Below are 18633 nucleotides of genomic sequence, written 5' to 3' on the forward strand. Positions count from 1 at the left end.
GGGTAATGATTATATGGGAACATGTTAGCACCTGTAGGTGCTATTGATTGTACTTCCAGTACACTGATAACTTGAATTATAGTAGTGACCTCACATTGCAAAGAAATTCAAAATGTTTACTGTTCTGTTTACTGCCTTTAACAGACTGTTTAGTTTTGCAAAGTGTTTGAAATATTTGAATATTTCTTCCACTTAAAGAAAGCTCTGGATGATGGTATGTTTATCACTACTGTGTTTCATACTAATTCTTTTTTTAAAAAGTTTTTTTCATATTTATAGGTCCAGTTAGATAATCCAGTTTTTCAAAAAAGGGACTTAGCTTTGTTCCAGGGGGGTTTCTGTAACAACCTCAGTTTTGTTTAGAGATGCGGATTTCTGCATTACACTTTCTGGCATTCACACTTTCAGTGTGAAATTAATAACACTGGATCTTGGTAGACAAAGACATCTACAGGAAGGTGGAGGAAGCAGAACAGTGCTAAATCACACGTTGATATTGATGAGTGAAAGAATAGTGTAAAAGCAAATGATAAAAGTATCAAATAAGAGTAAACCAACCAGTGTCTAGTTTTATTTCCTATATTTGTACATGTCCGATCAGGTATGTTAAATCCTGTAGTTTGTCAGGATGATATAATAGCTCAATTAAAAGTTTTGATAGCAAAATCTGTTAGCTGTGAGCCTGTGTTATTACCTATAATGCAATAGAATTGATACTTGACAAAGTATTTATTCTTGTAAATATTCAGATCAGTTTCATTCAAATTTATTTCCATGAGGAGCATCCTCTAGAGTTTTTTTTATTTTTACCTCTGTTGTCATTTTGTGTAAGTAATTAAAGATAATAACTACTTATGGGAAAATGATTAGATCTTCAGCATGGCAACACACTATTTGTCCTTTTTTTTTTTCAACTTCTGTTTTATGCAGACTGCGTTTTCTTTCTTACTTTAATTTGTGCTAACACACTATGTTCTCATTTCATTGGATATATTCGTTACCCAGTATATCTGAACACCAGTGAGAAAATAGATTAAATAGACCTAGGAGTACCTTGAGACATTTGTGTCCACCTGATAACAGCTCTTTGGACAGATCTGGAAGTAGCAAAATATTCTAAATGTGGGCTGTGAAGCCCAGCTCAGGAGAGCTATTCATGATTGCTGTTGTATGGAGTGTTTGTTCAGCAAAACCCAAATGTAATCCTTGGACAGAGTTTTCCTTAAGAGATGTTGGCAGGCCCAATGCCACAGTAGTTCGTAAATGAAAGATTAGAGACAGTAATGAGTGAGCTTGTAGAGTCTTAGATTTGGAGAAACATTGTGCATCTTCCTTTGTATTTGTATTCAGTTTTCTTTACTAAATTACGTTGTGGTCATTGTTTTTGCATAAATGGGGAAGAAAATACATACTGCAGAAGCACCAAAAGCTGATAAGCAGTTTTGAAAGATGGATTGAATTTCTCAAGAATTATCTTTCGTATTGACACCTTTCTCTGGTCTTTCAAATATGCTGGTTGAAGTGGGTATATTTGTGTGAAATGATTTTTAAGCAAATGAAAAGGTGGAGTAAAGTTAAAGGTGACATTACCATCAGCTTTCTTTGTTTTCTGGAACATCCTTCCCTAAATCTTACCCAAAGTTTGCCATTTTTTACTTTTGGTATACATCCTGAACAGCATAGCTGCAATAGACTTGCACAATACTCTGGTATATGTCAGAAAGCAGCTGATGAGAAAGACATGAGGAAGGGTAATGTTTTTCTATGCATGACAAGCTCAGCTCCTTCAGGATTTAAGTAGTAGTTGCATACAGGTGCTTTCTTACAAGTTTATACTTGTTTTTCATGTTTAGTACACGATGAATTTAACCATTGGCTCAATCTCCCCATGTTGAAGACAGTGTTTTTTGTTTGTTTTTTCTTTTTTTTTTTTTTCCTTTTTCCTGGGCTTTGCAGGTGAGGAAACTAAATCATAGCAAAATTCAGTCATTTGTCTACATTCCTTCTATGAGTCAGTGGCAGAAGAAGGAAATACAGCTCACATATATTTTTAGTCCCAAGAATATTTTGTCCCAAGAATAGTCCCATATACTTTGGTCTCTGAACAATACTCTGTCCTTATAGCTTTTAAAAATAATTATTGCACAGATCCAGAGTTGAACTAATCGCCAAGTATGACGGTAGACAGGCTTTTTCTCCACAGGCTTATTGACAGGAACCTTCAATTTCCTTTACTTCTGAAGTGTTAAGGAGAGATCATTTGTTAAGACTAGAAGACTGTGTTCTATGTCTGTAACTTTCTAAATCAGCAGCTTTTTTGTTTTTTAATTCCTGTGTTTACTGTCTGAGAAAGGGGAAGTTCTGGGAGAGGAAGGGGGATAAATAAGTGTGGGTTATACTGGTTTATCGAGACTGAGCTGCTAGTTGCATGTATCCCTTTTAGCCCTGTCTCTGTGTCTTTTTGTAGATCTGAAATACACGTTTTTTCATCTTTTTTTTTGAGGTGATTTATCCTGAACTTAGTGTATTCCTGCCTGTCTTTAGTTAGTGGCAGAAATATAATCTGTCGAGAACAGTTTTGGACAGCCATGATTTTCCTTGTGGTGGCAAAATACAAATAGGAAATATTTTGGAAGCCTGGAGCACAAAACATAAATACTCATCTCTCAGGCAGTAAAGTGGAAGAGCTAGGTGTGTTGGTCTTGACTTCCCTCTCTTGTGCCCGAACCTCAGGACTATATTCCCTTAGTTCTAATTAGCAGCATGTGTTTTGTAGGATCCCTGTATTTTACTGCAACTTGAGCATATGGATCAGAAATCTGTTTTAAATGCAACTAATTAGGTGAAATGAGCTCTGTACATATGCTTTGGATTTTGAAGCTTTAATATTTTGAGGGGGGGTTGGATTTTTAAAAGTTAAAATCAACAGTTCACCTTCTGAAGGCTTTTCAAACTTCCTTTTATCTTGATTCATAAACAATTACAACTTGTGGTTTTGCCAGCTAACAGAGCTGTCTTTGTCCATGTATTCTGCGTAAGAATTGTAGAAGAATAATCTTTTATTTAGTAATAGACTAGTCTACTTTTGTGTCAGATCTGTTACTGGAAAATGCTCTTAACTGCCAAACAGATCTGATCCTAGTTCTAAAGAAGAGTGTCTTTTTTTTTTTTGTGCCAGCCACTGAGATATATTATGAACTTGGAAGGTTGTTGCATTGTTTATTATATAACAAAGAGTGGGAGCAGAAAGATTGTTAACACTTGTTAAATGCAGTGAAATAGGGAACCCAGCAGTAATCTTATTTTTGGAATAACGTAACTGCAAAGTTGTACAGACTGACTTTTTTCTTGTGCAGTTCCCCCCCCCCCCCCCCCCCCCCCCCGAAATAATTGCAAAATACAAATAATCACTTTCATGGTAGGTAGTAAGATATAAGCATGAAAGTAGAAGTGATATGAACATACAATATTTATGCATTTTCAATTTTTTGTGAGATATAAGTACAGATTGTTAAAATTAATTTGTCTTGGTTATAGTCTGTGAAATCCAGTAACTACAAAGGATCCAGGGCTCAGGTGTATGCATTTCTGTGCATATTTATGTATATGTTGATTCTGTCAACTATATTTATTTGAAGGTCTCCAATTTAGGAACTCTCAGAGTATTTTACTCCATTCCTCCTCATATGCTGGCAGTAAAAAGCAGGACACAGGTGTTCATCCCACCTCATCAATCAGGCTAGTGGCAGAAAGGAAATGACACACCCTAATTCCCTATCCAGTTCTGTTTGCTAGACCATATTGCCTTCCAAAAGTAAAATTAGCTTTCATGCAGTGGTTAGAAAGTTGACACAGCCAAAACTTATCTGTGTTACTGCATGCCAGTCATGCCTCGCTTTCCTGTTTTATAGATCCAGGAGGGCAGGAGTGCTTTAGACCTTCCACTACTTGCTGCTGCTGCTCTGGTTGTGGCCAGGTTGTTGTAATATTTCCATTATTGAGTCTTATTTTCAAATTTATGGCATTTATGGGTATTTGAAAATTCCTTCAGTTGTGAAATCTTGATTGTTGCAGCCGTCTCTAGCCTGCCCTCCCTCCCTGAACTTGAAGAGAAAATTGATCCAGGAGATACTAGTTCACTGGAAAAGTGAACAAACTCATGATTCTTGTTTTCAGGCTTCACTGTCTCTATTTCAGAAAACTTGCTGTTGTTTTATTACTCCAAAAGGCAGGTAATTATGAAATTAAGAAAAAGGATCTTTCTTCTGACTAACCAAAAGATCTTTACTGAATCAGTAGACCTTTGCCAGTCTATACCAACTGCAAATTTGATCTTTTGTTTTTATATCTTATCTAGGGTGGTTTCAAAGTTTTCAGCTGGCTTTAAATAGATTGTTCAAAATATGCAACTTGTGTTCTTACCATAGCTCTGTGATGTACAAGCATTTGTCTGGCAACAAATAACCGAGTATGACTGAAGAACTGGTACTTCAGAAATGTTCTACCAGGGGGTTGAACTGTATCATCAGCTTGAGTTAGGAAAAGTAAGTTAGCAAAGGCTAAGCCTGAATAATAGGAAAAACATCAAATAATGGTTGTTAAAAATGTTGCAGATAATATGGGAGAGAGCTACGTTATCTGTTACATAAAATTCAGTTGATATACTATTATTTAGTGTTAAAATATTCTTAAATCTTACCAAAGTAACCATTATATTGTGAAGAACGACCATCCCAGTTCAATTTGCTATAAAGGGGCAGTGTTATTTGATTTTGATTTCTGAAAGATAAGATTTTTCTCCTCAGCATGAAATCCATTCTCTCTACAGAAATCAAGGAGATGTTGTGCCTGGTATAGAGTACAAACACAGCTGAGGAAGAAATCACCCTCTAACCCGCTCCAGCCTGCCAGTATATTTTAAAGTATATTATAATTGCAAACCTGAGGGCTGTACTCAGGCATTAAGCCTATTGTTTCTCTATAAAATGGATATATATGTATATTTTTCCTAAGGCATTGCTCCAATAAGATCCCTTAAGATGTTTCTCCCCTGCTAGAATCTAATGAATCAAAAGGGTCACTCTAGGGCGTGAATCTGCCATCAGAGCTCTTCTATGCCACATGACTGCCAATATGAGGTTGTGTTCGCATCATTCCTCTGCTACTGCAACAGTCCACACAGTGACTGTGAGAAGAAAATCCTGTGTTAGGGTCAGAGATGCCAACTGAGCTGATCAGGATTGGTTTCTTTAGTCTTGTGGTGTCAGGGATCCAAAATAGGTGGCTCACATTGACCATTTCTTTGGCTTCCGTTAGGATTGCTCACTGAGATGCCAAAACTGATGAGTTTAGTTGTTGTTTTCCATATACATAGAACTCGAATACCTTGTCTTATGCATGGGAAATAAGCTGAAAATTTTTTGATACTGATCCGTCTTTACATGGGGAGAGAAAAAGGAGTCACTTAGAGGATGGAGCTTCAGAAGCAGGCAAGTGGTTAGAGGTGTATGTGCTTCCTGAGATGCCCTGGGAGAGCCCTCCACAGGGCAGCGGGAGTGCCTGTGCCGGAACAGATAAACACTGTCAGAAGAGAGAAATGCACAGGTAGGGAGAATCAGTGGCCCTTCCTGATGGCCTTATCTCTGCACCTTGTATAATTTTTGAAAATCACTGAGCTTTGCCTGTCTCAGTAAGTTATTGAAAGCTGGTGCAATGTAAACATAAATAAGCAAAAATGGTGCAGCATGTGCTTTACAATTCTGAAGAAAAACAGTTAAGTGAAAAGTTAAGGCAGCAATTTATAATTATTTGATATTAGAGGAACTTGAGATAGTCATCAGGTACATCAAGAATCAAAATTAAGGAAGAAACTGCCACCATATATACAAATGATCAAGAATTTGCTATTTATACGTGCTGTGGTGTATGTCCAAGCACAGATAAGGTTCTAGTTTTTGTCAAGTTTCAGCTTTGCAGTCAGATGAAAGAAAGATATCTTAGTTTGATATTAAAACATTTTATCTTGTTGATACAAACACAAACCAAAGATAATTTTCTCTTGACATTTATTTTTTTTTAACCAACTTGAATAACGAAACAGAAGTTTGTTGATGTTCTGCGTGACTGGCGTGCAAACAGAGTTTGCTATTCAGATACAACCCCAGCATGTCTGTGCAGTGCATTTGCTGGCGAGTTCCTGCCAGTTGTTGGTTTGGTCACGTACTGTGCAGGTATGTTTAGTAGGCACACACCCTCCTCCAGGCAAGGAAGTGCCTTCTGGTGGCAGTGTGGGGAAGGTGCCCCAGGTGGAACTTGTATGTGACTTCATCCTTTAGCTTGCTGCAAGGCTGAAGCCTCACAAATCCAGCAAGTTTTGTAATAGCTAACTATGCAGATTTGTACCTGGAAAGAACCCCTGCAGCACAGTAAACTGGAAATGTAGACAACGTAGACATATATTGTGTACCAGCCACGGGAGAGCTCTGTGAAAACTTGTGCCAAATCATGTGCTCATCTGTCCTGAGTACAGAAAGGGTTTTGCCTGATCTTGGGTCTAGGGCAGGCTGATGAAGCCACATTAAAAAAGCTGTTGCTTTTTCTGTGCATCAGGCTTGACTTCTGAGGAGCAAAATAATAAGGAACATGTGTGGGTAATTAAAGTACAAAGGAAACAGGAAGGGGGATAGCAAGGAACAAATCCAGAAAATAAGGAACAGTTGGGCATCGTAATTACAGACATCTGATTTTACTGGAGGAATTAAAGGACTGAAAGAATTAGTCCTACAATCATTCTGAATCTTGTGAGGAGGGAGAGTGTATTCATCAAGCTTTTTTTTTTTTTTTAATTGCTTATATTTTCAAAATAACTGCTTTCACCATTGTTTTTCTGGTAGCAAAACCTGTATTAAAATTTGCAACACAGCTTCCACAGGAATCTCTATTGTAAGTTGTACACAAATTTAGCTGAAGTAATTACTACTTCAGTATTAAGATGAGTTCTTTTATATATCTGTTATACTATTTTAATGATTTTGAGCATGAAAACTCTGTTCTACATATTCTGGAAGATGTTTGGTACGTGTGTGTGTAACAATCCATCAGCTGAATTTTAATCTTTTAATATGGCTGGGGACTTATGAATAATTTTGAATTTATTTAAAATATTGTATATAAGCAGTTATACATTGTGTGATTGATAAGCATTATTTTACTATTAAACCTTTTAAAGCACTGTGAAGCAGTACCTGAGATCATAAGAATACAAATTCTTAATCTGAAACTGGTCTCCTGGGTGGTGGTGTCTGTTGTATATATCAGGTGGGAAAATGCCCCTTTGCTGCTGCCAGGAAGGTCTAAGAAATCTCTAGAAGGAAACTAATAAAGATTGCTTCACCCTTCCTTCTTCCATCTCCCACAGGTTTTTCCATAGAAGATTCATCTGCATTTAAAGATATAATGTTCTTTTTACTATACTAAATGGGTTTTCTATGCAAAAAAATATTTTTTGATGAACTGATATAAAGCGGGAAAAGCTTATGGAAGTGAACTGATAGCAAAAAAAAAAAAAGTTTGATTTTGTTTCTAACACCAGTGGAAATTGAAACCAAGCTTTAACTAAAGAAAAAGTATGTAAAAAAAGAATAGGAAGTGGCTCCAGTAAGGAAAAGCTGGAAAGAGTAAAAAGAGTAAAATTGCCATAGGAAAGGAGAGTAAACCCAGTCTGCTGATGTGCTTAGAAACCTGGACTGAAATAGGCTTGATCTCGCATATAAAAATAAATTTTAAGGGTTTTTCTTTTTCTTTTTTTTTGTATTCATGGAGGCCTGTGATAAATATGTACTCAGAAGTGCATGCAAACTCAAACTACTAATTTGTATTTGTATGATGTCTTTTCAGTTGGAAGTACAATGTTTTTCTTGTGTCAGGCAGTGATTATTATGCAAATATGCAGAATATATGAGATTCTGGAAGACCTATTCAAGTTCAAGGATTTGATCTTTTTTTTTTTTCCCTATTATATCTACAGGAGAAATCTAACAAAGCTGTCCCTCATCTTCAGCCACATGCTAGCAGAAATCAAGGCTATTTTTCCAAATGGCCAATTCCAGGGTGATAATTTTCGTATCACCAAAGCAGATGCTGCAGATTTCTGGAGAAAATTCTTTGGAGACAAGTAAGTACTAACATTTTGCAAAATTTTTAATTTAATTTCTAGTCGTTAGCATTAAAAGGAATGATATTTTCAAAAATTCAAATAATGTTTCTAAATATGTGGGTGGACCTCTTTTAAAGGTCTTTTCTTGTCCAAGTCTTTAAATTACCTGAAATTGCTGAATTTGTTGTTAGCAACTTTGTTGCAATGCTGTAATTCACTCAAAAGATGACTAAAAATACACGGGCAGTTCTGTCAGTGGCACTTACTATTGATCATAAATTGGACTAGGTTGTATAAAGTTTATTGGTTTCATTCTAAGGTGAAGAGAGTAAGTACATTGTTTCATGAGGTACATGGCCAATCGTGTTATTTTATATTATATATATGCTACAGTTGATAAATCTGAAGTCTGAATTAGGAGTTTGATATTGGTTGCATGTACAGTGTATGTTTCCTTATCTCATCTTTTACTTTCTAAATAGAATATTCACTAAAGTAAATGATGTTTTTCTCCCTTATTATTGAAACACTTTTTCTACATCTCTACTACGCATAGTCACAGGTGATTAATGTTTTCTTCTGTCCAAATTCTGTTACAGAAAGAGGTAAAATAGTGCAGATATGGTGGAAGGTTTCATCAAAAACAGTTTTTGGAGAAACTTAGTATTCAAGAATGGGTCGTAAAATGAATGTTAAATGTGACTTGTAGATATCTGACTAAATCCTTATAGTAAATCTAATGTTGAAAATATAAAATAAAACAGTTGTAAGGTTGTCTTGTTTTGTTTGTTTCTAGGGAACAATTTATGTTAAGGTGTAGGTGAATAGAAGATGCATAGCTTGATCACTTTCTTACAGAGTGTTTATTAGTGTAACTGTGACAAAAGAGGGGAGGGGCAAGGGATTTGTATATTTTACAGTATAATAGAGACATCGCTATGGTCGTCAAGTCTGATATCTTGCATGATGTATGCCGTAGCAAATCACATAACAATTTCTCCAATTGCAGATCCATAACCATCTGTTATGCTTTCTGAGCAAAAGCAGCTCTTTAAATTTAGCCTTTCATTCTTTATATAGAATACCAGCATAGTTGGTTGGCACTTTTGTGAAGTAATGTTTCAGTGTGAATTTACAACAGTTTCATTTCCTTTTTTTTTTTTTTTTTTTCTAGTCTAAACACACCTACTGTTAGCTTCCAGCTTTTAGGTTTAATAGCATAGTCTGGTAACTTTAGTTTTCTAACAAATTTCTTGCCTACGTAGATAATATTTCAATATGATCAAGTCACTATATCAATCTTATTTTTGTTAAAGGGAAGGAATCCAACCATGTTTTGTCTTGCCCATGTCAATTTTCAGATTATCCTTAGAATTTCTATGTATTTTGATCTTCAGAAGATCAAATAAAGTATCTATCAATAAGTGAAAAAAACTAGTTCAAAAAAATGATTTGACCATGGTCATCTGTGTTCAATGTCTCGGTTTTCTCTTCCTCTCTTTCTTCCCTTTTCTTTGCAGCTCTCAGAATCTACATCTCCTCATGATCCTCTTTTCTGCCGGGCTATGTCCTTGAATGACCTTTCCCTGCTGTCTTGATCACAAGTTCAATTTCTATCGTGGATTTACACATCTTATCTGAACAGCAAGCTGCTGTTTCTTTTTGGCTATCGGTTGTCTGATCTTAACCAGCTTCATCATCTTCCCTATTCACTGTTATGTTCCTCTTTGTATTTCTCTGCTATCTTGTACTTTCTATGTGAGATTCAAGTGCTTCTCTTCAAGTTTATGGTCCTGCTAGTTTCCTTTGGAAACTGGTACAATAGACAGGCACCTGAGGTGTCAGACAGTAGGATACTGTAACATATAAATAAATTATCAGAACAAGGTTGGTAAGAAGGATTTTACAACTTCGTCAGTCTGTCTAACAACTGAGCTCTACCTTTGCCTGTCTGTTCACGCTTGACTCTTTTCTTTTCTGACTCAGTTCCTGGAGTGTTTCTTTCTAATCCTTTTCAGGGCCCCAAGAGCTCTTGCTGTGCCTATTTTTACGCTTCAGTTTTTCTCGCTTATCTAAATTTCTTCATAAAAGGCAACTTTAAAGGTGAATTCTCAGTACTAATCCTCTTACTGTTCCCATCTCCCTTACCCCACACCTTTTGTGTGTGTACTTTTATAGTGTGTGCCTGTGTGTGTGTTAAAGCATCCATGCACCAAAAATGCCCAGGAATCAAGGCAATTTTAGGATGTACAGTTAATTATATACATAACCTGGTCATCTAGTATAGCCTAGAAGTTTTTTGAGTTCTGCCATGTCAAGTGCTGCTGTTTCAGACTAGGTAAATAACAACGGTTTCTAATAAATTGAAGTTGTTTTATTTACCTGTCTTCTAAGCAGTGAGGAGTTGATATATGCTTGACAGCCTTGGCATTATCTCAGGTTTAGTTAATTGTGCTTAAGTAACTGTAAAGCATGTAACAGCATGTATGACAAATAAACAGATGAGAAAAGTTTTTTCTGGCATTACATTTAATCTCTTCATTACACAAAATGCCTGAAGCTTTTAAAACATTAATTGTCTTCTAATCCATTTAGAAATATATGGCAGGTATGCCTTTGAGCAACATCTTTTACAATGGGCCTGTTATGACAAATTAGTTTGCAAATAGGCTAGTATCACTTCCCTAAAAGTAAAGCCTACATCAAGATTTAGGGTGTTGCAAACAAATGATAAAATCTGTTTTTAACCTGACCACCTAAGGGTAGGCCCCTAGGGTCTTGTTAAACCTCCAGGTCTGGTGAGTTATATACTGCAAATGCCGACATGCTGGGAGGAACTCTATTACATGTTCCCTGGATGCATCTCTATTTTACAGGGCAAGCCTGGGCTCCTCACCTGTTTGCAAAACAGCAGCCGTTATTTTGAGGTCAGTAAGGAATTCTGCTCAAGAATAGAGCATGAATAAGAAGTTTCACTGGATCTTGGCTTCTGATGGATAAACTGTAGTAGAAGAAAAAGCAACGTGTTTTAATTTGCTGAGGAATAAAATCCAAAAGATACAGTCTCAGAGAGCCCAATTTGTAGTTAAAGTGTTTTTTTCTGTATCTGATTTCTTTCACCACTCTTCCCCAATGAATGAGGAACTTCTAGTTTTTTTTAGCTTCGTTACATTTGTCTGTCTGGATACTTGCTGCAAAATTTTGCTGCTGTAACTCAAGTTTATTCAGCTTGTTATTAATAAATATCATAGAATGCAGTCATTGTTTTAGTGTTTAAAACAAGTCAGGTATATGTTCGCATGACTTTGAACTCATTAGCAGAATAAATAGCTAGGCATATTGAAAGTCTCTGGTGATCACATATGTAGCTGCTCTTTGACTTTTCTGTAGAAAAAACAAGTAGATCTCAGCAAAGGAATTGAATGGCTCCATCAGAACAGTATGCTGAGATGACTTCACAAATTCTTGGCTTTCAAATCTCTCCTCAACTTTTGCATTTCTGATTCAGTTTTACAAAACTTCTAGATGCCAGTAGCTAGAGAATGCTATGGTACTCAAGAGAGATGCAGATAACTTGATAGTGGAAATCATCAGCCTGTACATAGGCTGAGAGTGCAAAAGAAATAAAATGTTAAATAGGGTGAGGTTTTCCAGTATTGCATAGCTAGCCAGCAGGACCGGGGAGGTGATCGTCCCCCTGTAATCAGGTCTGGTGAGGCTGCACCTCAAGTGCTGTGTTCAGTTTTGGGCCCCTCACTACAAGAAGGACATTGAGGCCCTGGAACATCCCCAGAGAAGAGCTACGAAGCTGGTGAAGGGCCTGGAACACAAGTCCTGTGAGGAGCGGCTGAGGGACCTGGGGTTGTTTAGTCTGGAGAAGAGGAGGCTCAGGGGAGACCTTACTGCTCTCTGCAGCTACCTGAAAGTAAGGTGTGGGGAGCTGGGGGTCGGCCTCTTCTCACAGGTAACTCATGATAGGACTAGAGTGAACAGCCTCAAGTTGTGGCAGGGGAGGTTCAGGTTGGCAATGAGGAGACATTTTTTCTCAGAAAGAGAAGTCAGGCATTGGAATGAGTTGCCCAGGGAAGTGGTGGAGTCACCGTCCCTGGGGGTGTTTAAGGAAAGGTTGGACATGGTGCTTAGGGAAGTGGTTTGTTAGTGGTAGGTGGATGGATGGACCAGATCTTGGCGGTCTTTTCCAACCGTAATGATTCTATGCTTCAGAGGAGAAGGATAAACCTCAGAAGTGATAAGATGTTTAGAAAGGGTCTGAAAGTACTAATAAGGGCTTTAGCTGTTTCAGGGAGGGGTCTGACTGATAAACCAAGATGGGAGATTATGAGATTTTGATAATGTGGAATGGAGGTAGAAAATGGATTTGAGCAGTATGATGAAGGAAAAAATGGAAGAATTGGTTTCTCTGCAAGGGCAAAGTATGTATCTAAATTAGGGGGTGAGATCAACGGGTTCCAGATAGAAAGCCCAGGAGAGTTCTGGTGTATGGATTTTGTCAAGGAAGCTGACTGAGAAAATCTGTCAGGGATACAAAGGAATAGAGAGAATTTTGGATTAGCTTTGTGAAAACAAAAGCCAGCAATGAGCAAGAACTTTCCAAAGGCTGAAGGACCGGAGTGGCCAAGAGCCTACGTAGCTCACTGGCTATGAGGAAGAAGACAGGCTCTTAAAGAAAATGCAAGGACTGTCTGAAAAAGAATTCAAGGATAAATTTTACACCAAAGCCAAGGTCAAGATCTTCGGTTAAGTTCCATACCAAGAAGGGGCTTGGTAGTATCAAACGCAGGAAAGTGGTCAGACTGAGAAGGTGTGAGCTAATTTTGTACTGGTTACTGGAATGCAGTTACTGGAGCAAGTGGTTTTAGTGGAATGAATCTCTATCTGGGGTTTACCATTATAGTTGTGCTGAGGCAAACGATAGTTAAATATATAGCTAAACAGCAATGGTAAATGGAACTGTGAAATTGGAAGACATGTAATCAGCAGTTACATTCGTTTACAGATATTTTAGTAATCCCCAGTGGGTTGTAAGTATGCATATAAAACATAATCCGATCGCTTCTTCATTATCTGTGTTTTATCACTGTATAGTGCTTGATGTTAATTTTCCCCGGTTCCTCACTCATTTTAATAGCACCTTACAGCTTTTACTTATTTTCTGTTCTGAGTAAAAACGTGCAAAATACCACTGGGAGCAATCCTGAACTGAGAAGGAGAGTGGGTGAGATGACCTAACAGATCTTTCCAGCCCCTGACTTTGTAAGCTATGGTGAAGTCATGCAGGGCTTTGTAACTATTGAAATTTGTGATTTGTGGCTGTCTTCATGTTGCAGAATGAATCAGCATCAAAATGTCAATGTTCTTAGAGTTTCATTTTTCCAAAATTCTACCGCTTATTTTATCTTCTAAAGTTTTACACTTCATTGTGAAACCTTAAAAAATTGAAAACATTTTTGTTATTGTTGTCAGATACACTGATGCCCCCCCACCTCTTAGTTTCCAAGGGAATGGAAATTGTTTCACTGCTAGGGTCAAACACATTAATATTTTAAAGCTCCAATACTTTTTTTTTTTTTCTTTCCAGCTTGGGCCTCAAACATTTATTTTGTTTTCATTGGAATTTAGGGGAAAATGTGGATATTGATCTCTCAGTAGCAGTTAAACAGGGTATTTCAGATTGATACTCTAGAATTTTGAGTGGTTGTGGTTCTGTTGTGGTCAGTGCTGTTTGGCTCAGGGTAGAACTGACATAGCCTCTGTGGCTTGCGTTCAGAGAAGCAGTAAAACAGGCGTGGATCACAATGCAAGACTTGAAAACATTGGTCTGTCAGAAAATGAGACCTCAGATAAGCTTGGTTTTAACACCCTGTTGATCCCCTTAATTTATTACTTGGTTTCCTGTTTATGCTGCTGACAGTGCCCAAGAGCCACCCAGTTGCCTGAACACTGTAAAAATATGGACTGAAGGAGGTGGTCTTGACCTAGAGAGCTTCTAATCTGAGTATGAGCTGAAATGTAAGGAGAAAGCAAAAGATACAAAGGAAAGAGGAAGAGGCATTGATCTGAGTGCCATAGCCTTTATCACCATAAAGATAGGTGTTTTGGCAACAGAAAAAACTATAAAGAGAAGGAAATAAACAGGGAATGGAGCTTTTAGAGGACAGTTCTTTCCTTGGCTAATCAGCAGCATGGGAAATATGTTTGTTGGTACCCTTGTTTAAAAAACTGAGCCAGAGGCAGAAGGTGTCATTCCCTAAGGGCTAGAGAGACACAGATCTCCCTAAATCTTTTTCGTACAAATATATCAGCAGGTTTGAACAAGATAGATAATATTACAGAGAAGAGCTAGTCAGTGGAAAGATGCAAGATATGATTAACTAAGCAGAAAAGGACAGCAGTTTTCACAGCTTTTCCGGATGGCTGAGAATAAGGTAAAATTGCATATACAAAGGATAGAGGATGAAAGTTATAACAGTTGACGCACAAGATTATGAGACAGGAGAACAGATTCTTGGTGGATAGGCAGGAGAGGCAATATTTTAAAGCTGAATAAGTTTGCAAGAGCTTTGGATTGTGGTTGGAGATCAGAATTGGAAATACATAGATACATACATCCCTTTAGGGACTCTTCAGGAAATGCAGACTTCCTGTGTCCCTTAAGGACGTACTAACCTGCTGTCTCACAAGCAATGTCCAGTTACGTGGCTTTGGAAGTGGATATTTTAAGCGGTGTATATTCCCTATTTCCTAAGGCTCATTTTCTCCCTTTTACCTTCTCTCACGCGCTAGAATTGTCTATATTTGTTCCGCATGATGTCACTATCTAACTAATGTACTGGCATGATATGGCGGAATTCCTTTTTTCCCTTAGGACTGAACTTCTCAAGTGTGTCAGTTGTTTGCTCTGCAGCTCAGAAGCAATGAAAATATGTGGCCTCTCGCTTAAAACTGAAGCAACATAAGAAAATGCTCTGTTCAGTGATGATAAACTAAAATCCACATTGCTCACTGCAGATGTGCTAAGAATGTTGTTTCTATCTGGGTCAGTATTTACTTGAATATTTTTGAGTTTGCTGTGAATACAGTAATGCCCTTTTCACGTTATGTTTTCTGGCAACATTTGAGACAGTCTCTTGGAGACAGAAACGTTCACTGTAAGTTACACGGGTACGTGTTTACCTTCCTAGACATACCTGTGGTCTGTTGTAGTTCAAATGGACGCAGTGTCACTTGACTTTCCAGAATAGCTGCATTTCTGTAGTTCCACTGAAAAACTGTACTCTGAACACTCTCAGAAAATATTTACTTCCTCTCCAGGTTTATTTTATTGTCTTTTGCTTTTTAATGATGCAATTACTTACAAGGAGTTTAAAAAAATTCCCATCTACACATGGTCAGGACAGGAGGGAAAGAAGGACCCAAATTCCTCTGCCTATTGCTCAAAAATTACATGCTAGACTCTAATCCTTCTCCTTTAGGCATATGGAAGTTGTGTGGTTGGTGTTTAAGATACTGTATTTTGAGAATTTTGACTGACACTGCTCTTTGACGTGTCAATAATAGTAAATAGATGCCATCCTATATGAAAGTATTTTTAAAAGGTTTGTACTTTGATCAGAGCACTTGTGAATTAATTGTTATTCTTTAAATATGTTTACTAATTTTACTATTGCAGAAAAATGTGGAGAATTAGTATTTTAGTTAGTATTTTAGTGTTTTGAGAGGCTTGGAGAGGAAATAGCTTTTTTCTTTGTTTTGACAAGATGCTTAAATAAGAAGGCAACCCCAAGGTGAATGCCAGAATACAGATAGCTTAGTTGATTTAAGAAAGATTAGATGTGTGCAGGAAGTCTTTTCAGAAAAAAAAATCAGGATCATTTCTTTTATTTTGTATATTCTTTCTTTAAATTGATGCATTAAGTTTAGACATCAAACACTGAGTCAAGTGCAATCACTCAGCTGTAGTCGTGTGCGTTCTACTGCAAGTGGTAGCTTATGTAATTACAACTAAATACATGAAATACTGAGTGCACTTACTCAACCTAATTCTATAGAGAACTAATGTTACAGGGCTGTCGTATCAGATCTTTCTGAAGAGCTGTAGCAGAGCTGACTAACTCATCTCTTCCTAGACAAGTGTCCGCAGGTCAGCCTAATAGCATCGGGCATTTTGCAGAATACCTGCCAGCTTCTAGTGCAGGGTATTGTTACAGCATGGCACAAAAATATTACAAAGACAAAAATAATTGAAAATATTTGTAGCAGATACTTTCTGTGATTCAGGAGTTGAATGCTGCAGGCAGTATCTCATCACGTTTTTTTTTTCTTTTTATAAGGGCATTTTTTTGTAAACAATCTCTATATATTTAAACCACTTTCTAAGCGTGCTCCTAACTTGGATGGTTCCAATCACAAACTTTGATTTGATTGGTCCCATTTTCTTCCCTCTCCTGCTGCCCCTGCCACCCTCCACTCCCTCCCTAAACAATTAAAATAACTCTAGATTTAAATAATGAAAAAGTGCCTTTCAAAGGTGCCCTTCATTGCTTAAAACACAAGAAAATAGCAGCAGTGAAATGTTCATTCAAACAAAAACACAACATCTACAAAAGACTCTCTCACTCCTTCATCACTGTGGGAAGCATTCTGAGTGAACCCTCTCCTAGTTCTCTGTCAGAGGGTGTTTTTCAGTGTGCCTAAAAGGTCACCTGGTTTCAGTTCTTCAGAGGTATAAGAGGATGTTGCAGAATCCTGGACCTTGTGAAGGTTCAGTGACACCCTCATAGGAGCGTGCATGTGCTGTCTGTGAGATCAGAAAAGAGCACAGCAGTTTGTGTATATAAACTGAAGAGACACTGGGGGAGAAATGATCCCTGGCTGCTGCTCTCTCAAAGTATTTAGGGACGAGAGCTGTATAAAAGTAGCTGCTGAGAAATAGGAATTAACATGTTTTGACAACCAGTTCTCACCGTTATTTAACAAAGCAGAAGATAAAAGACCTGTTCTACAAAGTTCAGCAGAAAACAGTTAGGCTGACCGTATTCAGTTTTAAATAGGGGGCACCTCATTTTCTGGACGCTCTTAGAGAAATCCCACAAAATAACTTTAAATGTTATTTCATTAGCTAATCACTCATTTCCAACATATGTTTTCTATCTTAGCCAAAGCAGAGCTCTAAAAAAAATATGCTCCTGAAGACTTTTGTGTGTTTTCTCCATTGTTGGTAGGGTCTGGGGGAAGATACAGGGTGTTAATGAAGAGATGGTGAAAGATTCTTCTTATTGATCAAATCTAATTAACATGTTTTCATGAATTTGTCTTAGGTGAGGCATGAAAAAGCAGTTCTTAAGGTTAAATTCTAATGGCTAAAGTCTTTCCCGTTAGATTATCAGATATTTTTTATTTGGGGGTTAATTAACTCTGACCCCATTTCAGTGTGATCCTAGTGCTGTTCAGGTGGTTTACAGAGAGATTCAGAAGATATTTCAGAGCCACAGTTACAGGAACTAAATAAACAATAGGCACTTGAACGAAGACAACTTTAACACCACAGAAGCACTTAAGTTTTCCAATTTTGTTCTCTGAACTTAGTGCAACATTTCATTCTCTTTACCATAATCAAAATTTGATGTGCATTCTTTCTTAAATGGCATCTGATGTGGTATCTCTCTTCAGCTCTTTGTGGTTTCCTGTTTTTCGTACACAGATGAAAGTATCTGCTGAGATCTATTAAACTTCACAGTTTATCCTTTATGACTTTCTTAATGTAAGCCTCCAAATAACATTTAGATTTCTTTGCACTTACAAATATAATGAATGCTTGATGCAGTAGAAATACAGGAGCATGTCTTTGGTGTTGTACTTCAAACTGCTACTTGTTTTAACATAGTTTAATTCCAAAATACTTATTATACAGGACCAACTTAACACAGTTGGTCTTTTTCTGCACAATATTGTAGTAATATGCATTCCCACACAAGGAAATAGTTAGAGAAGCTGCAATAAAGTATTTTGACCCATATAAAAATAAGGCAATGTAAACTAATAAAAATTGCAAGAAAATGTTGATGAGTATGTGAGGCTTGTGTCTCTTGTCTTTTGACATTTAGCAGTCATTAAAAATATTACTAGCAATGTGTAAGAACTTGTTAAGTCCTGAAAATAGTTATATATTGATTAATGGTTATATATTGGTTAGTTGAAATATGTTTAAATACCATATAACTTGCCCTCAGTGTGAGGCAGAACCTTTACAAGAGAAGGTGTTGTGGTTTTTTCATAATTTGGGTTTAATCCCAATGACATGAGAAAAAGAATTGCTATTAGTGAAAAGTTTCTCATAGATCTGAGAGCGATAAAATAGAGTACTTTCAAGTGATCAGCCTCATGTCAGATTCCAAATGTAAGCACCTGGTTGGCAAAATAACTAAACTGCATTATCTATGCAAATGGAAACGGAGTTT

The 18633-nt window shown here is 37.2% G+C and overlaps 1 protein-coding gene across 6 annotated transcripts in view; it reads left to right on the forward strand.

The window, feature by feature from the left end:
* The window catches only part of CBLB (Cbl proto-oncogene B), a 137300-nt gene that overhangs the window by 61936 nt on the left and 56731 nt on the right, over positions 1 to 18633 (forward strand). For 5 of the 6 annotated variants that reach the window (XM_080576532.1, XM_080576533.1, XM_080576534.1 and 2 more), the window contains one exon: positions 8027 to 8173. In XM_080576532.1, coding sequence (XP_080432658.1) covers positions 8027 to 8173 — 147 coding nt within the window. Of the gene's footprint in view, positions 1 to 3431; positions 6943 to 8026; positions 8174 to 18633 lie in introns of those variants that run through there. The other variant, XM_080576537.1, reaches the window with a different exon arrangement.

The sequence above is a fragment of the Anser brachyrhynchus genome, assembly GCF_964034855.1.
Source record: "Anser brachyrhynchus genome assembly, chromosome: 1".
NCBI lineage: Eukaryota > Metazoa > Chordata > Aves > Anseriformes > Anatidae > Anser > Anser brachyrhynchus.